At 47.0% G+C, this 24231-nt stretch overlaps 2 protein-coding genes across 2 annotated transcripts in view; one reads left to right on the top strand and one right to left on the bottom strand.

The window, feature by feature from the left end:
- Positions 1 to 6270, top strand: part of DMTN (dematin actin binding protein) — a 64104-nt gene extending 57834 nt beyond the window's left edge. Inside the window, exons 14-16 of the mRNA XM_077931201.1 lie at positions 208 to 267; positions 401 to 481; positions 2411 to 6270. Of these exons, the coding sequence (XP_077787327.1) occupies positions 208 to 267; positions 401 to 481; positions 2411 to 2524 (255 nt within the window). The 3' untranslated portion in view covers positions 2525 to 6270. The remainder of the gene's footprint in view (positions 1 to 207; positions 268 to 400; positions 482 to 2410) is intronic.
- A 1217-nt stretch (positions 6271 to 7487) lies between these two features.
- Positions 7488 to 24205, bottom strand: NDUFA10 (NADH:ubiquinone oxidoreductase subunit A10). The gene is made up of 10 exons (XM_028741231.2): positions 24046 to 24205; positions 21404 to 21572; positions 19755 to 19970; positions 18337 to 18423; positions 17499 to 17620; positions 15886 to 15965; positions 13942 to 13996; positions 11838 to 11923; positions 9687 to 9795; positions 7488 to 7829 (listed from the first exon to the last, which is right to left on the bottom strand). The coding sequence occupies exons 1-10, from the start codon at positions 24106 to 24108 to the stop codon at positions 7761 to 7763; spliced, it is 1056 nt and encodes a 351-aa protein (XP_028597064.2). The 5' UTR covers positions 24109 to 24205; the 3' UTR covers positions 7488 to 7760.
- Positions 24206 to 24231: the final 26 nt, after the last annotated feature.

Consider the following 24231-nt stretch of genomic DNA (forward strand, 5'->3'; position numbering starts at 1 on the left):
GTATCAGGCCACTTCCCTCAAGGATACCCGGGAGAGTGACGGCGTCTCACCCAAACCCCAGAGGAAGGCTCAGGAGGGTTTGAGAGGGGGGCCAGGAGGGAATAAGGTGGTGCAACTGGCTGCCTCCTGTAGGTCTACGGCCATGCCAAGCACTATTTCTGTGGGAGAAGGCCCTGCAACTGTGTTGGGTTTATTTTCCCTCCGCAGAACGGCCAGAGAGGGCGGATGGACAGGGGAAACTCCCTCCCTAGTATGCTGGAGCAAAAGGTGAGAACCACCCCTGGGGCCATGGGGGAATATCCACCGTCCTTTCGCATGGGGGTAATGTGTCCTGATGCGCCCACAAAGAAATGCAACCAAGCGGCCCCTTCGTTAACTTTGCTTTTCTTCCTCCCTGAAGATTTACCCTTACGAGATGTTGATGGTGACGAATCGGGGAAGAGTGAAACTGCCTCCAGGCGTGGACAGGACAAGGCTAGAGGTACAAAGAAATAGCACTGGTGCAGATCTACCTTTCTCAACCTTGACACTCTGCAAATCACTTCCTTGCTATTATCATTATCAACATCATCATTATTACAGTCGTATCTTGGATCTTGAATGCCTTGCGACTTGAACATTTTGGCTCCCAAATGCCGCAAACCCAGAAGCGAGTGTTCTGGTTTGCAAACGTTCTTTGGAACCTGAACATCCGACGCGGATTATGCGGCTTCCGATTGTGTGCAGGAAGCCCCTGCAGCCAATCGGAAGCCGCACTTTGGTTGCCGAATTTTTACGGAAGTCGAACAGAATTCTGGAATGGATTCTGTTCAACAACCATGGTATAACTGTACTATTATTAATAATAATAATATTATTGTTGTTGTTGTTTTAGAAAATGTATAAGCCACTCAATTGTCAGAAAAACTCAAAAGGGCTTAACAGAAAAGAAAAAGCAATTAAATTGGCAGTAAGAAGAAATAACAAGACATTGGAAAAGTTAAGATAACCAGAGACTGAAAACATATTAAGACTCGCATCAACTTTCTAAACATGCGGGCAGGCTTGTTTAAAGAAAAATGTTTTTAGCAGGTGCTGAAAAGAGTAAAGGTGTCAATAGGCACCGAGTTCCAAAGTTTGGGTGCTGCTGCACTAAAGTATCAAGTTCTTACAGATGTGGAACAGGTATGATGGGGCACTTGTATCTGTGCCTGTCCTGCTGATTGAAGCAGCAGGGGGGCCACATGTGGGGTAAGAAGGTCCAGATGTTGTTGGGCTTCAACTCCCAGCAGCCTCAACAGCCCACATGGCCAGTGGGCAGGGATGATGGGAGCTGTAGTCCAATTTCTGCAAGGCACCAGTTGGTGTGCATAATATTGAGATAGACAAACCACTTGTCTTGACTCAAGATAAGGAAGCTTCCCATGTTCTTTGACATGAGATACAACACCTTTCCAGACAAGCACCTTGCCTTACCCCCCTACGTGCCCACTCGACCCCTTCAATCGGCAGAACCGGCATTGTTATAGGCTCCACATTTGTAGGAACTCTCTTATCTTTCAGCCTGGCAGCACCTACCCTTTGGAACTCCCTGCCGATTGATTTCAAGCAGGTGCATTCACTGTACCCTTTTGCAGCGCCTACCCAAATGTTTACGGGACGCGGGTGGCGCTGTGGGTTAAACCACAGAGCCTAGGACTTGCCGATCAGAAGGTCGGTGGTTTGAATCCCCGTGACGGGGTGAGCTCCCGTTGCTCGGTCCCTGCTCCTGCCAACATAGCAGTTTGATAACACGTCAAAGTGCAAGTAGATAAATAGGTACCGCTCCGGCGGGAAGGTAAGTGGCGTTTTCCGTGTGTTGCTCTGGTTCGCCAGAAGCGGCTTAGTCATGCTGGCCACATGACCCGGGAGCTGTACCCCGGCTCCCTCGGCCAATAAAGCGAGATGAGCGCCGCAACCCCAGAGTTGGCCACGACTGGACCTAATGGTCAGGGGTCCCTTTAACCAAATGTTTTAGAAAGTTGGTTCAGGTTTTCATTTGTTTCTAAAAAGTTATTTTAACTTTTCGTGTGCCTTGACTGCAAACCACTTGAGTGGTTTCATGAATCTTATGAAATGAACAAATACAGTGGTGCCTCGCAAGACGAAATTAATCCGTTCCGTGAGTCTCTTCGTCTTGCGGTTTTTTCGTCTTGCGAAGCACGGCTATTAGCGGCTTAGCGGCTATTAACGGCTTAGCGGCTTTAAGAAAAAGGAAACAAACTCGTAAGAACTCGCAAGACGTTTCGTCTTGCGAAGCAAGCCCATAGGGAAATTCGTCTTGCGGAACGACTCAAAAAACGGAAAACCCTTTCGTCTTGCGAGGCATTCGTCTTGCGGGGCACCACTGTAAATGAATGAGCAAGCCTCCTTCCTTCTCTCCCCCTCCCAGCGCCACCTGTCAGCTGAGGATTTCCTGCGTGCGTTCGAGATGTCGCCGGACGAATTTGGCAAGCTGGCCCTGTGGAAGCGGAACGAGCTGAAGAAGAAAGCCTTCCTCTTCTGATCCCGGCCCCCGCGCAGAGCCGACATGCCCGGCGTGACGCTCCGTGCGTGTGTGCCGACCCGTCTTTCATCACAGACGCTTTAGGGCTACTCTCGAGCTCGTCCGGAGGGATGTTGCTCCTTTCTCCCCACCACCACCCAACCGCCCTCACTGCAGAGGTGGCTGCCATGCCTTGACTCTTGGGGCAGAGGAAAAGTGGGTCAGGAAAAGAGTGGCGAGCACCCTGTGCTGGATGTGGCAGTGGCTGTGGGGGGTGCCAAGTCCCTTCCCCACTCCCACCCCGGTGAAAATCAGCCATGTGTGGGGTGGGAAGAGGCCAGGGTGGAGATTAGGTGTTCTGTGCTGCCACCCTTAAGCTCATTCCGTTGCTGGCTTTACTCCCAGACCATGCATCCTCTCCCCCCTTTGGCACACAGGCCCATCAGGTTTTCTAAACTTGGGCAAGAATGAGCCCCCGACTTGGTCCAGCGGGCAGATCTGAGCATCATGGCACCAGGCAGACTCCCACCCTGCAGCAGGACCAGATTGAAGAGGGTCTCTCTGCCCCAGCATCCTCTTCTCACAGGGGCAGCCTTGCCACACTCTCCCACTGATTTCCGCCCCCTTGTGATTGGTACTCAGCTGCCCACTGGACGTGCCTAGCCTCCCCTGGAGTGAACGTGACCTGGGGCTGCTTCTCATCTAAATGGCTACCAAGCAGCAGTGTGATGGCACCCTCCCCAGCAAAAACAAAAAAAAAAAGCTTCCTTTGCTAGCTCCTGCCCCTACTGCACTGGACAAATGGAAGTATTTCGTGGCCACTCTGTAAGATGTGCTGCCTGCAGGAGGAATGCAGCCACTACCACGGTGCCCGCAGGCATGGAGAAGGGCATAGAGGTGGGCTTCATTTGGAATCGAGGCATGTGTCCAGGCCCCCGTTCTGCAGGACTAGGTCACTTGGAGTCACTTCCAACTCTATGGTTCTAGTTTCTTCCCCGCTGCCAAAAGCTCCCTTCGTAGGCCAGCTTCCTCTACCCGTTTCCACCCCAGCATTCCCAACTCTTCCTGCAAGCTGGGCCTGGGCCAGCTATATGTGGCGCCTGTTTCCTGCTCTCCCTCTGCCCTGCCATCCCATCCATCTAGGCTGTAACATTCTTCTGTGCTGCACCTGCTGCCTGCCCCCCACCCCAAAATCTGGGGGCCCCTGCCACCTACCCTGCAAGCTCTATTCAGCGAGACTGAAGAGAGATGTGTCTGGAGAGAGGAATGCATTTACCTGCTGCTGTCATGCCCGTAGTTCAGGCCCGCCTCTTCAGCCTATGTGCCTCCCCCTCCACATGCCCTGCACTCATACGTACACAGATCTACCTGCCCTGTCTCCACAGCTTCATGCTAGTCCTGTGGAAAGGACTGCAGAGAAGGTGGCTTGATGCAAAGCCTAGGTATGCCCCTGCTCCTGCACAACCAGTGTGGTGTAGTGGTTAAGAGCGGTGGACTCGTAATCTGGTGAACTGGGTTTGATTCCCTGCTCCTCCACATGCAGCTGCTGCGTGACCTTGGGCTAGTCACACTGCTCTGAAGTCTCTCAGCCCCACTCACCTCACAGAGGGTTTGTTGTGGGGGAGGAATGGAAAGGAGATTGTTAGCCACTTTGAGATTCTTTAAAGGTAAAGGGACCCCTGACCATTAGGTCCAGTCGTGGCCAACTCTGGGGCTGCAGCGCTCATCTCGCTTTATTGGCCGAGGGAGCCAGCATACAGCTTCCAGGTCATGTGGCCAGCATGACTAAGCCGCTTCTGGCGAACCAGAGCAGTGCACGGAAATGCCATTTACCTTCCCGCCGGAGCAGTACCTATTTATCTACTTGCACTTTGATGTGCTTTCGAACTGCTAGGTTGACAGGGGCAGGGACCGAGCAACGGGAGCTCACCCCGTTGCCGGGATTCGAACCGCCGACCTTCTGATCGGCAAGTCCTAGGCTCTGTGGTTTAACCCACATTGCCACCTGAGACTCCTTGGGGTAGTGATAAAGCAGGATATCAAATCCAAACTCCTCTTCTTCTTCAACCCTAAAAGCTGGAGGAGTGAGAGCTCTCTTCTGCTTCAGCCACCGCAAGGCCCACAACTCTGTGCCACAGCCCCGGGTCTCTCAGAAGCTACTACAGGTAGTTTAAGTCATGCAAGGCAGCTGCATTTATGCCAAGGGACAGGAGCTTCCTAGCCGGCCCCTTCTGTCTTGGGCATAGAGGCCAGGCTCTGCAAAGGATCACCTTGGGAGTGCAGCCACTTCATGGGCAAGATCCAGGCTGCTCTGTCACTTTCTGCACCAAGACGGGCTTTCTTTCTTTAGGAGCCAAACAACCATCAGTCTCAACCCAGACTGAGCAGCGAGAGCAGCGAGAGCCAGGACAGGAGGAGACTAGGCTGTCTCTACACTGCCACACATTTCTGCTCACCAAGAGATGAGAAGCACCTGCCCACCCCCATCTCCTCCTCCTGGAGGTTTTTTGCCCATCACCATCACACTCCCCCTGCCCCAGGGAGCACACAAGTGGTTGTGTGCAATACACAAGCACCCGTGCCTGTTGAACTACCAGGGCCCACAAGTCAGCACAGTTGGACTACGTGATCCTTTGGGCCCCTTCCAGATTGTGTGATTCTAGGAACACAAACTAATGTTGCACAGGCTGCTAGACATCAGCAGGGAGTTGCAGGGTTGGTTTCTGCTGGGGCGGAAAAGATCTCTCTCTCTCTCTCTCTCTCTCTCACACACACACACACACACACACACACACACACACACACCCCTAAAGCAAGAGGGGGGCACTGTCCCAGTGAGCACCTTCCTCCACAAAATCTACCAGCCCTTAAGTGGTGGCTTCTCACTGACTGGTAAAATTACTGAAATCTAGAGGTACTTTTCATCAGGCTATTTAAAGAGGGGGAAGAGTTTGCCAAGGAGCAGAGGGGTGCTTCAAGCCACACTTCCAAGGAACATTCCCCAATCCAGACCAGCGCCAGGCCTACCTGTCTCACTTAAGGGGTCCTGCACTGCACCAGCAAAAAACTCCCATCCACAATGCTGTCCTGGCACTTTTCAGTCTAGTAAGGGCGCTGCCATTGCATTGTGGGAGGGAGAGCAGAAGAGCCTGGAAGGGTTCGCTGCCCTTGGTCGGGTGGATCAAAGCAGCAGCAGCAGCAGCAGCAGCAGCCTAGGCCCAAGCAAGTTTATCTTTTGAGTCAGGAAGATGAAGAGAGAGGTGCTTTCCCTCCATCTGGCACCTTCCAACTGCTTTTGATGGCAGCTCCCAGCGTGCTGGCTGGAGCTCAAGGGAGCTGGAGCCCCAAACATCTGGGAAGCAGCAGGACAGCACCCTGGCCCTGAAATCCAGCCACCAAGACTGCCCAATGAGCCATTCCCCAGGGCTGCGGGAGAAACTGCCTTTCCTGGCTCAGGAGCCCAGTGTTCAGCGCACGCCTTTTCCCTCCACACAGCCCCTGCCATGCTGCCCCCCTTACATCTCCTCCCTCCTGGCCACTCCACTTTGTGCAAATGTAAAGAATGTAATTTATTAGAAGTCACTGGCCTCTACTTGCTTTTCACTGCTATTCTGTGAGCATATCTATAAATAAGGACCTCCTAGTGCGAAGAGCGGCCTACCCTATTCCACCACCCACTTCGGCTGATGTCAGAATCTGTGTGAAAATGATTTCCTCTCTAACCCCCACCCCCTTTTAATTAAATGTGAAGTGGCTTTATTCAAAAAGGTCTTGTCCTTGCTTTGTTATTTGTTTGTCAGGACTGATGTAAGAGCTGCACACACTGTTAAATCCTTTCTAGCCTCTCCTCTGTTTATTATTTCATAAAAACTATGCACCGTTTGATCATTAAAAACAAAACAAAACCTCCAAGCAATTTACAAACAGAATGAAATAAAATAATTACTAGTAAAAACCCTAAAGCAAAACAATAAATTGAAAACAGATTAAAACATATAGCAATATTCTACATGTCTGGGTAGCCTTGTCTAAATAAAAATCTTCTGGGCACAGAACCAGAAAGAGTACAGTGGAAGTACCTGCCTGGTATCAAATGGCAGGGAATCCCAGAGTGTAGCCGCTGCCACACTAAAAAATCAATTTCTTACAAATACGAAATGAGTATTATATGGAACCTGTAACAGTGCCAGTTCTGTCAATTGAGTGGGTATCTATGCGCTAATGTGATCTTGCAAGTAGTGCAAATCTCTGAGCAAAGGTGTTCTATGCTGACAAGGCCTCACTCTGTCAGCAATTGTGCTGCAGCATTCTGCACTAACTACAGCTTCCAGATCAAGCGCAAGGGAAGCCCCACACAGAGGGCATTGCAGCGTTCCAGTCTGGAAGTAACCAATGCAGGAAAAAGTGAGAAATGCTCACTAAGAAAACGTTTCGATGAGGATAGAGGGAACTGGTCATTTTTCAAGCCCTCCCTGGCACATTCCTCCTAAAAAAAAAAAAAAAAAGACTCTGCCCAGCCACTTCTAAGACAACAGACCACAGGCACTAGAAGAGAAATCTAGCAATCTACTCTGAGACTGCACACTATTCTTCCTGAGCCAGACTGGGCCTTCAGGTAACTGCACATACAACCTGCTAAAAGAACATAGAAGAAGCTGCTGGATGAGGCCAAGGACCCATCTAGTCCAGCACCCTGTTCTCACAGTGGCCAACCAGATGCCTCTTCTGGGAAACTTGCAAGCAGGATTCAAACACAATCACTTTTTCCCCTCCTGTGGTTTCCACCAGCTGGAATTCAGAAGCATTGCTGCCTCCGACTATGCAGGCATTGTGGCTGGCTGCCATCGATAGCCCTCTGCTCCATGAATGTATCTAATTCTCTTTTTAAGCCTTCCAAGTTGGCAGCCAACACCACTTCCTGCAGGAGCGAGTTCCATAGTTTAACTATGTGCTGTGCAAAGAAAAATGCTCACTAAGAAAATAGTTCGAGTAAAGGGTTTTATTTCATCCAAATCCAGCCAAGCTCCTGGACCAGCCACCATTGTGATGATAAGACCACATTCCCAGGGCCATGCCTACCTGCCATGCCAATCACTTGTCAGTCTTCCTAATGGGATTCAGTTGAGAATTACTTTGCATGGAAGGCGATTTAGACTTTGTTCTTTTCAAGGTCATTCGACAATGACCTGGTCGTGTCAGTCCAGCTTCAGGCATCCCCCACAAAAGGCAGGCTGATAACAGGAGCTCCACCAACCCATTATTTCAGCCAGATCCATTTGTCGCCAGCCTCAGCATTGTAGCCTTGTTCGTATTTACGTCCAGGAAGCTGCAGTAGAAAGCACAGAAGATCCATGAGGATAAGGGCACAGCTTCACTCTTGTCATCACTATCCTCAAAAATATAAAAGCAGGCCTGCTGGATCAAGCCAAAGCATCCTGTTCCCACTGTGGCTAGCCAGGTGGCTATGGGAAGGCAGACCCGAGTGCCACAGCAGTTTTCTCCCCAACTTTAGATTCCCGGCAAGTGGCATTCAGAGGCATACCGACACCAGGAAAACAGGCAGAAGATTATTGTCGCTGTGGCTCATAGCCATAAACAATTCCCTTTTCAAAGGCGGTGGCTGCCATGACATCTTGTAAGAGCCAATTCCACGGCAGCAGCACAGCATAAGAAAGTCCTTCCTTCGGCTTCTCCAACGTTTAGTTTCACCGCATGACCCCATTAAGGTAAAGGTAAAGGGACCCCTGACCATTAGGTCCAGTTGTGGCCAACTCTGGGGTTGCGGCGCTCATCTCGCTTTACTGGCCGAGGGAGCCGGCGTACGGCTTCCGGGTCATGTGGCCAGCACGACTAAGCCGCTTCTGGCGAACCAGAGCAGCGCACGGAAATGCCATTGACCTTCCCACCAGAGCGGTACCTATTTATCTACTTGCACACTTTGACGTGCTTTTGAACTGCTAGATTGGCAGGAGCAGGGACCGAGCAACGGGAGCTCACCCTGTCGCGGGGATTCGAACCGTAGACCTTCAGATCAGCAAGTCCTAGGCTCTGTGGTTTAACCCACAGCGCCACCCGCGTCCCTTATGACCCCATTAGGTTCTAGCATTATATGAGAGGCAGAGAAAGCTGCTCTCATTCCACTTTCTCTATACTATGCATGGTTTTATACACCTCTTGCCATGTTCTCATCACACACACACACACACACACACACACACACACACACACAGACAGACAGACAGGTACTTCTTAATTGTGTTGCCATAATAAAATGTTCCTTTCTCCTTGGAAAAAGCCTGACTACGTGGGCATGAGGTGGTAGCCATCTTTCATAGCGAGCTGTTCCAGCTTCATGATATTTTGGTTGCCCTTTCTGAGCCCTTTGGGGGATGGCAACCAGAACTGAACAGCTTTTCAACATAAGGTTTTTTTAGCAGGCTGTGGAAAACACTGACCCCCGCAAACTTATAATGGACTGATAGCCATTCCCTCTCCTCCCTGGTTCTCTCATAAGAACATTAGAAGAGCCTGGCTACTGGATCAGGCCAATGGCCCATCTAGTCCAGCTTCCTGTTCCCACAGTGGCCAGCCAGATGCCTCTATGGGAAGGCTGCAAGCAGGATCTGAGAATGAAAGCCCTCTCTCCTCCTGTGGTTCCCAGCAACTGGCATTCAGAAGCATTGTTGTCTCTGGCTGCGGAGGCAGAGCATAGCTAGCAAGCCATCAACAGGCCTCTCCTTCAGGAAATTCTCTAATCCCCTTTTGAAGCCATCTAAGTTGGTGGCCATCACTGCCTCCTGCGGGAGAGCCAAAGTTTAAGTGCTGTATGAAAAACTGCAGCTGCAGACCTCCAGAGAATTATTTTTAAGAAAACTGCAAGTTTCAGAATTCTGGGGTGGGGGTTGGGGATTGGGCACAAGTTATTGTTTTATAACAGTGCACATTTTCGGTGTGCAAAATAGCACCTCTCTCAGGCTACAGATCTAAAAGGTGAGCTGTTTGAGGATCAAATAACCTCATTTTTAAAATTGCTAAATGGAAAAGATGGGTGGTTTATCTACAAGGCACCTGAAGTATCCGAGCATAAAACCAAAAGAACATTGACAAGATGAAGGTTCACTCTTGGGAGTTCCTCTTCTAAAATTACATTTTACTGTACCACCACTGAATGTTCTCCTCTCACCTCCTTGTATTCATTAAACGCTTTGTCAGCATCGAGGCCTCCCACTGTGATTTCAGGTATGTAGAAAGGGAGAGTTGTAGGAAGTATCACACTGTACTTGTCCTGTGCCCTAATATGCAAAAAATAACAATAGCAACTTGGTTATGCTTACTGAAAAGGCAGTAGCTTTGGGGATTCATACCTTGGGGGGGGGGGCAAGAAAAAATGACAGGTTTTTTTGGGTGGTGGGGGCAAGGAGAGAAGAAGATGCTCCTTTCAATCTATCAGCATCAGAGTTTACCACACACCCACCCAAAAGCAGGCCAGAGTTCCACAGAGGGGGACAGACAGGCAGCTTTTTTCCTTCCTCGGCTTGGACTTGAATTACCGTATTTTTCGCCCTATAGGACGCACTTTTCCCCCCTCCAAAAATGAAGGGGAAATATGTGTGTGCGTCCTATGGAGCGAATGCAGGCTTCAGGAAGCTCTCCGCAAGCCTTGGGAGCCCGGCACGACTTCCCGCCGGGCTCCCAAGGCTTGCGGATGGCAGCCCGCGGGCTTTTCAGGGAGGTGGGGGAATTCCCCCACCTCCCAGAAAAGCCAGGAGAAGCCGCACGCTCTTTAAAGGGGCTGTGTGGCTTCTGCAGGTTTTTGCGAGAGGTGAGGGAATCCCCCTACCTCCCAGAAAAGCCAGGAGAAGCCGTGCAGCCCTTTTAAAGAGCGCGCGGGTTCTGCCGGTTTTGCGGGAGGTGGGGGAATTCCCCCATCTTCTAGAAAAGCCAGTAGAAGCCGCGCAGCCCCTTTAAAGAGCGTGCGGCTTCTGCGGGAGGTGGGGAATACTCCCAGAGCTTGTCGGGGCTGGTGGGTGAAGGCTTGCGGATAGCGGCCTGTTTTGGGGGCTGGGGGGGGGAAATAATTTTTTTTCTTGACCCCCCCCCCCCAAAACTAGTTGCGCCCTATGGGCCGGTGAGCCCCATAGGGCGAAAAATACGGTAAGTACCAGCTTCAAAGGGTGCTTGCTGCCTCTCTGCATGAGTCACTACTCTGCTTTGCCTCTGCACAGGTTGGGTATCTCTAGCTAGCAAATGAGTGGCCCATTAACTCGGGCACAGAAATGCAGCTGTACTGTCCATAGGAGGGGCCCACTGCACCTCTGCAACTCATTGCTCTTGGCTGCTAATCAGAGGGCATAAAAAACCAGGGCTATCATCCCCTTGAGGGAAAGGCAATCCCCACTGTGAAGCACCTCCAACTTCAATCCTAGATAAAAAATAAAAATATATCAAGAGTATGCCTTGATAATCCAATTGGCAAAAATTTATAAATCAAAATCAAATACCTGTTGGAGATGCAAGAAAGAAATAGGAACAATGTTTCACATGTGGTGGGAATGCCGACCTATTGGACAATTTTGGAATGAAATATATGAAGAAATCAAAAAGATGTTTAAAATATCTTTTAGTAAAAAACAGAAGGCATTCCTTTTAGGTATAATTACAAAAGAAATTCCTGGCAATCAAAGGAAAGTATTCCTCTATGCGACAACAGCTGCCAGGATGCTCATAGCAAAAAGCTGGAAAGGGGGGAAATCCCATCAATAAAAGAATGGCAAACTACACTTTGTGAATATATAAATTTAGCAAGATTCATAGCATTCTTAAGGGGGCAATCAGACCAAAAATTAGCAAAAGAATGGGATTGTGTTAAAGAATATAACAAAAAAATTGTTCTGGAGTAAGTATATCGGTATGTAACGAATGAAGCTTTGCAGGGTTAAAGAAATTGAAAAACGGTGCGAAAGGTATAAAGATAGAGGTAATTTACATTAGACACAACAATTCAGAAAGATTAAAAATTTTGAGGTCTCAAAACAGAGGAAGGAAGTCAATATGTACGTAAAGATTATTATGATGGCATGGTTTTCTTTGTAGGTGTGGTTTTGTTTTGTGTTTTTTCTTCTTCTTTTGGATTTTATGTTTGTAATTTTTGTTGTAATTTTGCATTGGGGGGAGAAAAGATAACCCAATATATAGGAAACACTGCTGTATGTATTCAATTCTGAAACATTAAAGCTGTGCCACGCTCCGCAGGAGGCGGCTCTGAGATGCTTCTGTAGCAAGAGATGCAACATGAAAGGAGACTAGTTAGACTAGTTAGAAAGTCCATCCTTACAGAACCCTCAAGTGATGAAAAGAGACGTCGTCCTGTTCGGGCCAAGGTCCCTTGTTGAACTTCAGGTACTCAATATCTTCTATTACCTGCCAAGAGAAAAGGATTAGCATCAATGCAACCAGCCAGCTCTCCACAAGGACGTCTGAGCTTCTTTGCTACCTCAAGGCTGCAAGGCCAAGATGACCAAGGGGTATATGCTGCACCACAGAAGTTAAAGTACGGAGTTTAGATGGGTTTTTAAAAATCAGCTTAACCTGGAGAATGAACTGGAATGAAATGTGGTGGAAAGTCTAAAACAGGCACCACCCAACCTTCGGCCCTCCAGATGTTTTGGCCTACAACTCCCATGATCCCTAGCTAGCAGGACCAGTGGTCAGGGATGATGGGAATTGTAGTACAAAACATCTGGAGGGCCGAAGGTTGGGGGTGCCTGGTCTAAAATCTGCAACAAGGAACTCCTTAAGTGCAGAGTTCAGGCAAGGTGATTAGAAAGGAAATGAGAGACTGAGCAATTCCTGTTCCCAGCAAGCCAACATCCTGTAACTCACCCCCCCCCCCCATATTTTGGTTTACAGTACAATCAAATCTCTGCCTTGCTTGGAAGGTAAGGATGGTCTGTGTAGGGGGCAGTTCCAAGGGAGTGGTTCAGATATACACGTTTTTGCATCTATGTGCCATCCCTGGAATGTAATGCCCCCACCACAAGACACAATCATACTGTGATTTGCCTACCTTTTCAGTGGGAACACAAAGTGGCTAACAGTTCAGCATCACACGCACAGAAAAATAATAAAGCACAATATTAATAACTTCATAGCATAGACACCACTGCAGTATCACCAAGGAGGCCATCTGAGAACTTCTGCACGCAAAAGTGGTGTTCTTCCATTCAGCCGTGAGCCGTCCCTTCGATCACTTGCAGGGGAAAGGACACTCTCCTCTGAACCTCTCTGGAAGTCGAAGGGACAGATTCTTGCCACCTACCTCCTACAGCTCCCCCAATACTCCAGGGGAAGAGGTGAAGGTGCATGTGTGATAAAACACACCAAGAATCCAAGGCCTTTTGTAAGCTTAATGCAACCCTTCCCCCGGGGACAGCCACATTGCTTTTCTTAAAATCATAGAACTGCAGAGCTGGAAGGAACCCCAAGGGTCATCTAATCCAACCCTCTGTAATGCAGGAATCACAGCTAAAGAATACCTAACACATCGATAAAACAATAAACACATCTCAAAACCAATTCTGATATGGATGCCGACTGGGAAATTCCCTACTTGAAAGGCTTGTTGCACTAAGACCTGTCAGCTTCCAGCTGATGCAGTTAGTTCACTCCCACAGACACCAAGAGGGAGGGAATACAATGGAATAAAGGAGAACTATCACCTTGCCAACAAAGGTCCGTATAGTTGAAGCTATGGTTTTCCCAGTAGTGATGTATGGAAGTGAGAGCTGGACCATAAAGAAGGCTGATCGCCAAAGAATTGATGCTTTTGAATTATGGTGCTGGAGGAGACTCTTGAGAGTCCCATGGATGGCAAGAAGATCAAACCTCTCCATTCTGAAGGAAATCAGCCCTGAGTGCTCACTGGAAGGACAGATCCTAAAGCTGAGGCTCCAATACTTTGGCCACCTCATGAGAAGAGAAGACTCCCTGGAAAAGACCCTGGTGTTGGGAAAGATGGAGGGCACAAGGAGAAGGGGACGACAGAGGACGAGATGGTGGGACAGTGTTCTCAAAGCTACCAGCATGAGTTTGACCAAACTGCAGGAGGCAGTGGAAGACAGAAGTGCCTGGCGTGCTCTGGTCCATGGGGTCACGAAGAGTCGGACATGACTAAACGACTAAACAACAACAATCACACACCCACACACACCCGCCCCGGCTAGAACAAGCAGGCAGCGGCTGTTGGAAATGGCTTGCTCTGCTAGTCTAGCTGCACTTCTCTGAACATGCCCACTTTATTTCATCCTTCCTGAACCTGACAAAGCAAAGCTGGAAAGATGGACAATAAACACACAAGCAGCCTCTACCACCATCAGAGCAATGGAAGGGATCCTGCAAAAGAGGTCACACAAAGAGAGAGACAGCTCATGGCAACTTACTTTTTCCACATGTTCAGCCTCGCTTGTGGTATACTGCAAGACCTCAGAAGTCTCACTAGAAGGAAACAAGGTAACATTGAATCACTTTATTTGATATGGAGGAAAATAATAATAGTAACAGTAATAATAATAGTAATAATAACTTATTATTTATACCCTGGCCCATGTGGATGGGTTTTCCCAGCCACTCTGGGCGGCTCCCAACTGCATATTAAAAACAATACAGCGCCAGACATTAAAAACTTTCCTAAACAGGACTGCCTTCAGATGTCTTCTAAAAGTCAGATAGTTGTTTATTGCCTTGACATCTGGTGGGAGGGTGTTCCACAGGGCAGGCGCCACTACCAAGAAGGCCCTCTGCCTGGTTCCCTGTAACCTCACTTCTCGCAGCAAGGGAACCACCAGAAGGCCCTCAGCGCTGGACCTCAGCTGGATGATGGGGGTGGAGACACTCCTTCAGGTATATAGGACCAAGGCTGTTTAGGGCTTTAGAGGTCAGCACCAAGACTTTGAATTGTGCTCAGAAACGTACTGGGAGCCAATGAAGATCTTTCAGGACCAGTGTTGGTCTCGGGAAACAAGAGGCAACCCCCAAATCACATACTGCATGTATGTCATGGAGTCGCTACAGAACGTACCATATCCCAGAACTGCAGGAGAGATGAGAATGGATTCTGGAGGGGCAGCAGGACATCTCTGGGGTAACACAACAACCTTTCAACAACAACATGCTTGGGAGAGGGTGGAGTGGAGGGCGGCAGTGGCTGAGAGACACAGCTGTAATCGCAGATTTTGGTGAGGCTCGTTTGACAACAAGCCGAGCCTTTAGTGTCATTGGCCCAGTCCTGTGGAATGCCCTGCCACTAGAGATTCAGCAAGCACCTTCTGTGCCAACTTTTAAATGCCTGTTGAAAGCTTTTCTATGCCGCCAGGCCTGTCCAGGCAATTAAGAACACATCCCTCCACAATAGTTAACTGATGTCTGCTTTTAACTTCTTTATGACTTTTATTGTATGGCTTTACGTTTAACTTCTGTGATAACTTTTTTAATGACGTAGTGGTACATAAACATTTTTATAAGAAATAAAGAAATAAATACGGAAGGGGAAAGCTACAAAATCAGAGAATTGTAAACTTGGAAGGGACCCAGGAGTCATCTAGTCCAACCCCCAGCAATGCAGGAATCAAGGACAACTAAATATGCCTTGAATGTTTTCAATAACACAGAAAGGCGAGGTATAAATTGTTTTATTAAATAAATTCCAACTTGCAGAACGATAGCCTAAAAACATACAAGAAACAAAATATTAGTTAAAAGTAAGAAATCCCTTGTTGAAATGGGTTAAGCAAGTACAGGAGTTAAGAATCTGGGAAGGTGGGGGATCCACAGCAGAAACAGAAAGGTGCAGCAAAACAGAATTTTTTTAAAAAGAAGTAATTAAGTTAATCTCTTCAAAGGTAAGTGGAAGTGTCTGAAAGAATGTGGCGGAAAAGAATGTGTAAATTGAGTTGTTTGGAAAGCAAAATTAAGAAGATGTAGATTTGGACAGGACAAGAAGGGGGCAAAAACAAATGCAGTGTGAAGGTGAAGAACCAACTAAGACAGGCCACACCTGAAGATGTGGGAGTAGAAGTCCAGAAGCAAATTGAAATGGGGCAGAAAGAGTGCAGCCAGATGTGAACCTGGCAAGGGCGGCACAAGGCAGAGAAAGTAGAGCAAAGAGGGTTAAGACAGATCAGCCTATGAATGGAAACACCCAAGAGGGAAGCACAATCCAGTTCTTCTCTTTCAGTTCTTTGACAGAGAGCAAAGCTGAGATTTGCACTGTAATTTCTAAGGCCAATCGTACATTAAAAACCAGAATGCAAACAGTATGACACAAAGCTGCTGGTGTACAAGCAGTTTTACTAAACGGTGCTTGTTTCGTGTTAACGCGTACTAACCTTATCTGAGGCAGGAAAGATTTCTTGTAGCCATCTTCAATGCTCTGAAGATACGCAGGTGATACTTTCTTTTCATACGGCTTTAAAATAAAATCACACGTTGAAACTCAATGTGACTGAAGCTACTGCTGCTTTATTCGTTTGACCAGCTAAAGTCGTTTAACTATCACCTTTATTATAACATCTAGAATTTCCAGAGAGGCTTCAGAATTCTAAAGTTGAGTATTTGTACCAATGCAGTGCTGATCAAAGTCAGAAGATGCACTTGTCCAGGCAGGTCTTTCCCTCTTGCCCTTTAGTAATACCAGGAGGGGAGGGACGAAAAGTCACACCACAAGACGCTTTTGTAACATTATTATTTATTTATTGCTTTCCTACCCCATCGTTTCCTCCAAGGCACTCAAGGTGGCATACGTGGTTCTCCCCCCTCTGCTGGAGCAGAAGGAGGCGGAAGTGGAACTACTCATTCCTTCCACTCAGCTGAGATCAGCTCCTCTCCCCCACCCTGAAATGTTCCCATTCCACCTGGCCATTGTAAGAAGAAACCATGCAGCTTTAACAACCAGTGTCTGGGTTTGCTTGTTTTCCTCTTCCCTCCTCATCCCCTTTTCCTTTTGCCTTGTATGTTTTAATTATAAGCCCCTAGGGCATGGACTGCCTTGTTTTATCGCCTTCTGTAAACCACACTACAAACCTTTTCAGCTCAAGAGGTTGGCAAAAATGCTTTATATAAATAAGGAAGCAAGCCGACTCGCAGAGTTAAAATGTAATATATTCCTATGAGGACAGTCTTCCACACCCTAAAGTGATTTGTCAGTAGAAAAACAATCCTGGCACTACAAGTTCTACACTTCTGGAGAAGAAGCACTCTTTGTCAGACTAATACATTAAGCCCACAACTCATGTGGGAGTTACAACCCTGGGATCACACCTAAAGCCAAAATCGCATGTAGTCAAAACACACTGGGTTCAATGGTCGGTGGGATGGCCAAAGTCTCTCCCCCCCCCCCCCCGGTACATTCTTGTTAGGGCTATCGGGTGGTTGCTCGAGAGCAATCAGGCAATATGCGTCACTAGTCTGTTCTAAAGCTTTCTTCTTAGTGCTAAAAAAAACCCTTTACAATGCAGAGCGCCTCTATTCCATGTATTGCTCATTCACTGGCAGAATCTGAGAGTGGGCAGTCCTTAAATCTTCCCCAGCAGAGTAGTTTCTTGACCCCCAGTCTGCGCCTCCCCTCTCTGCACAAAAGCCTATTGCGTAAGGAAGGCTTGGGTAAAGGGGGACCTCCCTCCTCCCCACTTTGCTCAGGCAAGGTGCCCTGGCACCACCTTGCATCCTCCGAGCCCTGCATCTCCTCCCCACTAGAAGCGTGGCTTCCTTCCTCCACTGAGGAAGTGCTGCTTCCCATGATCTTTGGGGGCTCCCTGTAATCCATCTGCCTTTTCCCCTCTCACCCCTGAGCCGATGGCAGTTCCCTGACAACTCTCTTGCTTTCCACCTCCTTTATTTGTTATTTTGCCAAGGTGATAAAGCTGAATGTGCACAAGTTAAATGTGTGTAAGTTGCGGACTTACTGGACACAATATTATTCGCCCGCCCAAACCAAGCATACCTTGCCTCTCTCTTCAATCCTTTTCATTACTTCTGAGACAGGTACGTCAATATAAATGGTCAGGTGAGGGGGCAAGAAATCAGAAAGACTAAGATCCTTCATTGTATCGTAGTGCTCCACGCCTAGAAAGAAAGCCAGCAAGAGAATGCTTTCGTCAGCTAAAGGCACACCTTGTTTCAGGCAGAGAAAATGGAAAGTTTTACACCAGCTATTCAAGCCACTCTGTAGCAGATGCGTACTGAAATGTACCACTGTATCCCATTGTGCCTGTGAGACCACCTTTGGAGAGTCAAAAAATTAAAAAACGCTTGCAGATGACCCAGCAAGTCCCCTTCCTCCTGCTGCAACTCTCTCTACTTCCTCATTCTTCTACCCAAGAGCCAGGAAGCTCTGTGGTTAGATCAGCATACACCAAGAACACAGCAACTGTTTGTACAAGGACAAGCCAAGGAGCTCCCTCATTGCCTAGCTCAGAGGTCATAGTGTGTCTGCCTTGCAAGCAAAAAGTCCCAGATCAATTCCCTGCATCTCTAGGGAGGGTTGGGAGAGACTCTTACCCAACAGTAAATTCCTTCCGCTTACATGATGATGCTATATCACAACCCACCCACCAAACACACACACAAATACCACAGTGGTCATGGGCAGAGCAGAGGGCGGTAAGTTTCAGGTCTGGGGGAAAAGTGGAGAGAGAGACCTTAGAGTTGGGCTCCCCTGTTCCAGTCCTACCTTCTTCCAACAAGATTCGGGCCTTGTTTGCTCGCCCCACATAATCCAAAGCAGTACTGATGATGGCTGGGTTATAAATCTTTTAAATAAATAAAAAACGATGACTTACACCTCTTGTGGATGTAGCCCTGCTTATACATCGCCTCCAAGAACACAAAGTCACTGTAGGGGGAGCGCTCCAGAACCACTCCTTGCCCTGAAGTTAAACAGGGATCACAACTTCAATATGAGAAACACCATCACATATTATTCACACAAGTTATGGAGTTTGGGCTTAGAGCGAGGCTAAGTTTTTATTTAAAGGTAAAGTTAAAGGTACCCCTGCCCGTACGGGCCAGTCTTGCCAGACTCTAGGGTTGTGCGCCCATCTCACTTAAGAGGCCGGGGGCCAGCGCTGTCCGGAGACACTTTCCGGGTCACGTGGCCAGCGTGACATCGCTGCATCTGGCGAGCCAGCGCAGCACACGGAAACACCGTTTACCTTCCCGCTAGTAAGCGGTCCCTATTTATCTACTTGCACCCGAAGGTGCTTTCGAACTGCTAGGTTGGCAGGCGCTGGGACCGAGCAGCGGGAGCGCATCCCGCCACGGGGATTCGAACCGCCGACCTTTCGATCGGCAAGCCCTAGGCACTGAGGCTTTTACCCACAGCGCCACCCGCGTCCCAAGTTTTTATTTAGGCAACCTTTATTTAAAGTTTGTGCTCCTCAACGCTGCTTCTAATTATGATTTTCTCCCAGTTTGCAAAGCAGCATTATGCATGCAATAATTAATTTCTTGACACTACATCCTAAAGCCCACATTTTCAAGGTCTGCTAATCACAGGAAGAACCTGCAGTTGTATCTTAAAGTTGGCAGGAAGTGCAGTGCTCTGCTTTGGCATACCACTCAACCCTCCAGATCATATTTGTTCAAAATACCTTTGAAAAAGTACAGTACAATCGGATCTTATACAGGAATTATGTTCTAGGGGTGGCACATATGCGCAAAAATGTGCGTACTCAAACCACCCTATTTGCTCTTCTGGAAATGTGTCCCAAACAGGCCTTGCCCACCAAGCAAGGCAGAGAACTTTTAAGCGGGCAAGGCCAGCTCAATGTGTCATGAGATCTCACAGGGCTGTCCCCAGGCTTCCAAAGCCAGCACACCGAGAAAGCCTAGCCCAGCAAGGAAGGGAGAAAGTTTAAAAGCTCTTTTTCACCCCTGAAAAAACATGTGTGCATTTAATTTGCTAAATCTCAACCAGCCTGTCTTCAATCATGCAAGTTGCAATTGCACAAGTACCGCTTCTCAAAACATTCTAGTCTTTATCAACCTGGTATCTGCAATGTCCAGGAAGCCTGCAGCCAATGAGACTAGCAATCCAAAACATCTGGAGGGCACCAGGTTGAAGAAGACTGAAGAACCAACTATGGCTGGCTGCTGCTCTGTGAATTCCCAGTTATGTTTTTATTTTGCCACATTTTCTCTAAACGGAATCCAAATTTCAATTAGTAAGTTTATTTAGGAACAAAAGGAACTAGATTACCTGTGGTCAGCAGGTGTTCCAGGGCATCAGCATACTGTAGGAGGCGGTTACTGAATAACCAGGCTTGAAGCCGATATGAGTTTCCATCTGGGTGTTTAGGACTGTTGTAAAATTTCTCCAGGCTACAATTACCGCTGAATTTTGAATCCAATATTGTTCTATCTCCTGTGACCCTGTCCACATAATGAATATCTGCTTCTGGAAAGTATCGCAAACCTGGAAAGAGCAATCAAAGATTTGAAAGGGGAAGCTACATATTGATGTTCATCTTAAGCCACTCCAGAATACAAGCTCAATTGCGTCTCTATACACATGCAAGGACTTTCTTTACATTATCTACGCAGCACTCTTCAACGACGTTCCACTCCAAACCCACTTTTCAGAAGCAAACCAATGCAAGACAACTGGAGGTCTCTGTCTTTAAAATAGTCTTCTCAAATCCCATCTTCTCCAGATGGCCACTGCTGTATATTTATTTTATACACCTTATGTCCTAAGGGATCAGGATGGATCAAAGTGTAGTATAACACTAAGACCCTATTATCTAGGCTATTAGAAGTTGATTAAAAATCTTTTTTGTCAATTTAGAAAGTGTTTCTGATTAACAACAGATTCTTCAAGTTATTAATTATGCTTAAAATAAGCAACCAAAATTCCACAGGGCTGACAGGTACTTTCTCATACAAGACATTTCTCCTTCTCCATCACATATTAGGGAACATCTCTTCTGAGACAGCACTTGCCAAAACATAGACACACATTTCTAAACAAAGATGGTTTGCTGTTTACAAAGACAGGCAGTGCCGTACAATGGTTAGAGTATCAGACTAGGGCCTAGGAGAACAGGAGTCAAATACCCACTTGGCCATGAAGCTCACTAGGTGACCCAGGTCAGGTACTGCCTTCACAGGGTTGTTGTGGGAGTAAAATGAATAGAGGAAGAACTATGCACCTTAAGCTCCTTGAGAAAAAGATGGAATATAAATGCAATGATGCAATAGTTCCATTTCATCTCCAAACGTATGTAGATTTGACTCAGAAAATATAACTTGCAACTAGTTTGCTACGGTTTTGTTAATTGTGCAACAGGCCTATATGTAATAATAATAATAATAATAATAATTTTTTATTTATACCCCGCCCTCCCCAGCCAAGGCTTACAAGCAATAATAAAAACAAGAAGAATGATTACAACTTAAAAACAAAAATAAAACACAACATTAAAATAATGGAACATTAAATTATTAAAATGTAGCCTCATTGCAGGAGGAGAAGGAAAAGAAAAAAGAAAGATAGGGAGGGAGGGAGGGAATCAAATGAACCCTCCAACCCAGAGCCAGCCATCAAACGTCAACCAGAATGAAGAGGGCTGTCATTGATACATAGATATTCTATGCTGCTTCCCAAAGAAGCAGCAACAGAAACTCACACCCAAAGCTCTGATACAAAAATTAAATAGAAACAGGGTGGGTGGGCAAAAAAATATCCTCCTCCTCCGCTTGAATAGCCAAAGACCTAGTTTAAGAGGAATGCTTTTGTCTGCAACTTAAAGATATGGTACTAGGTGAGCCTCCCCCAAGGAGGGCATTCCACTACCCAAAAGGTTACAAATTATATGTGAGTTCCAACAGCAATACAGAAGTACATGCCTAGCTTCTCTGCTACTTGCTGTGCAAGCTTGCCCTTGCCGCTTCGTAGGTTGCCATCCACTGTGAAGACTTTGCTGTTTGCATTCAACCTTGGAGTAGTTCTCTCTCCCAAAAAATATGCCAGCCAGTTATACCGTAGGCTGCACCGGGAACTCACATGAAGCCTTGCCTAGAAGGAAAAAATCAGATTGAATTAACTATGTTTAAGATTTAATATTCTGCCATATTAACATTATATGCAACAAAACCATACAGTGTGTGTGGGGGGGGGGGGGTTTGGGGGGGGACCACAGTATTGACCTAACTCTGACAGAACTTTTTCAAAAAGAAACATTAGATGTCATTAGATAGCTTTATACTGGTTTCATCAGAAATGCAACAGAACACTATTATTTATTTATTGTTATTAATTGCAATTAATCCCAACTTTCCCCCTCAGGGAGCTCAAGGTGGCATACATGGCTCTGCTGCTTCTCATTTAATTTGTAAAACAACCCTATGGGGTAGGTTAGGCCCAGGGTCACACCCACTGAGCTTCGAGGCTGAGTGGGGATTTAATCCCTGGCCTCCCAGGTCCTAGTCCAACACTCTAACTACTATATCACACTGGTTTCCTACAATGAACAAAACCCTCCCCAATTTTAACTGAGCTTCCTTTCATTGGACTCAGCTATACAGCTGCAAACAAAACGTTTTAAGTGTGTTTTAAGTGCGATATACAATGTGGTACAAGATGGCAATGGTGAGCCTTATGGAAAATTCAATGTTTTTCTAAAAACGCTTTTAAAAAAACATTTTCAAAATGGTTTTTATATATGTGTAGATTCCACCATTAATACCAGCATGTCACCAATTGTCACATTCACAAATTAAGATGGATTCAAACAATCATACAATGACTGAAATATTGCCAGCAACAACTTAATAGGCAAAATTTTCTATAGATTCTGGACACCTTAAGGGCGACCTTCTCCCCTATCTACTGTCTTATCTGTCTTCTTCAATAACTGAAGTTCTGATATGTGTGCTCCCAACTAGCTGAAGTTCAACAGGAACTAAATAGGATCAGGGCCTTCTCAGTAGGAGCACCAACGTCCGACAAGGAATCCTGCAGAGGCCCCAAACTGTCTTCAGACAACAGCAAAGTTTATTTTGTCTCAAGATAAAGCAGGACATAAATATTTCAAACCATTGGTACCAACTAGAAATCTCAAGTTTCTGTCACACAAGAGATCGATGTCACATTTCACATCAGTTACAAAGCCGACAGTTACTTTACCCCCTCTCCATATCATATTAAAAAAAAGGAGAATTATTAAAGAGCAAAGATTTCTTGCAATATTAGCAACCTTATCTGAGGCATCTTAATGACTTTTCTATGTAAACCTACAACTCCATGGTATGTGTGTGTGTGTTTTTAAGCATGAGTCTTAATGAGTCTTAAGCCCTAAATCTGCATTTAGCTAAAAGTACTATTTCCCTGAAACGAAAAACATAATCCCCTCAACACTGAAGCCCCCTCAGAAAATGCCTCTTGGGTGACAATGTTTGCCATCTACTGTAAACTCTCCAGATTGATGCTTACGTTTGGCAATGACCTTTACCTAAACCGCTTTGCGGCGGTATATAAAGAAAGTAAGCAAAAAATGATGTATAGATGGCATTTGACACCAGTAAAATTAGCTAAAATGTATAGGAAAAAAGAAAGAAAGTGTTGGAAATGTAAAAAGGCAGATGGGGACTATTTCCATATGTGGTGGACCTGCGATAAGGTAAAAAATTTTTGGGAAGCAATTTATAATGAACTTAAAAAAATATTTAGATATACTTTCCACAAAAGACTGGAAGCGTGTCTATTAGGCTTAATAGGAACAGAAATTAAAATAGAAGATCAAAATTTGTTCATGTATGCTACAGCTGCCGTGAGGACCCTTCTGGCCCAAAGATGGAAAGTACAAGATATACCAACTATACAGGAGTGGCAGGCGAAGTTGACAGAATATGCAGAACTTGCCAAACTGTCAGGGAGGATCCGGGACCAGGGAGATCAAAGATACCAAAATAACTGGAGTAAATATATTGAATATTTAAAGAAGAATTGTAAAGAGGTCAAGACACTAACTGGATTGACATAATACCTCCAATGTATAATAGTACTAATTTGAGAATGATGTGTGTGATGGAAAGAGGATAAATATACCAGTTGTGGGGAGGGAGGGGGGTCGCGACTCGGCAGAGTCAAAGGGAATGTATGGTGCTATTACAATTTGTTGGAAAAGAATATGTAAGGAAAACAATAAAAATTCACTTGGGGGGGGGGGAGTAAGCAAAACAAGCAATCTGCAAAGCGCTGTTTTAAAAAGGTAAGAAAAATGAACATTGGGGGCGGGGCTGGGGCAGCTTCCAGTCCATTAATTCCTACAGTGGTTTCTGTCGACCAAAGCGATGCGGCCCCAATTCCAACCCGAGGTGGACTTGCTCGCCATCCTTCCTCCCCGTCCACCTCGCAGGGTAGGAGCCTGGGGGGGGGGGGCTAGCCTACCTCACAGGGTTGTTGTGGGAGAGGGAGAGCCAAGGGCGGGCGCCACCTTGAGCTCCTCTGAGGGGAAAAGGCGGGTCCACCCCCACCCCCTCCTACTCACCACCCTGAGCGAGCTGAGTCCCGCGCGGGCCCTGCCAGCCCGCAGCACCGGCGCCAAGGACATGGCGGCCCTCAAGGGTAGCGGAGGCCGCTCGGCAGCCGCGAGAGACAGACAAGCGCAGCTCCCAGAGAGGCCGCCGCCTCCCGCGCCGCCAAATCCGTCGCGCCCCGATGACGTCCCGCGGAG

This window comes from Podarcis muralis, chromosome 7, assembly GCF_964188315.1.
Source record: "Podarcis muralis chromosome 7, rPodMur119.hap1.1, whole genome shotgun sequence".
NCBI lineage: Eukaryota > Metazoa > Chordata > Lepidosauria > Squamata > Lacertidae > Podarcis > Podarcis muralis.

Coding starts and splice junctions, on each gene's coding strand:
- NDUFA10 (XM_028741231.2), bottom strand. CDS start 24,108: ATGTCCTTGGCGCCGGTGCTGCGGGCTGGCAGGGCCCGCGCGGGACTC. Junction 19,971..21,403: donor GCAAGTAGCAGAGAAGCTAG/GCATGTACTTCT, acceptor TGCTCTTTCCAG/GTTTGCGATACTTTCCAGAA. Junction 7,830..9,686: donor CGTTTAATGAATACAAGGAG/GTGAGAGGAGAA, acceptor TTTCTACTGCAG/CTTCCTGGACGTAAATACGA.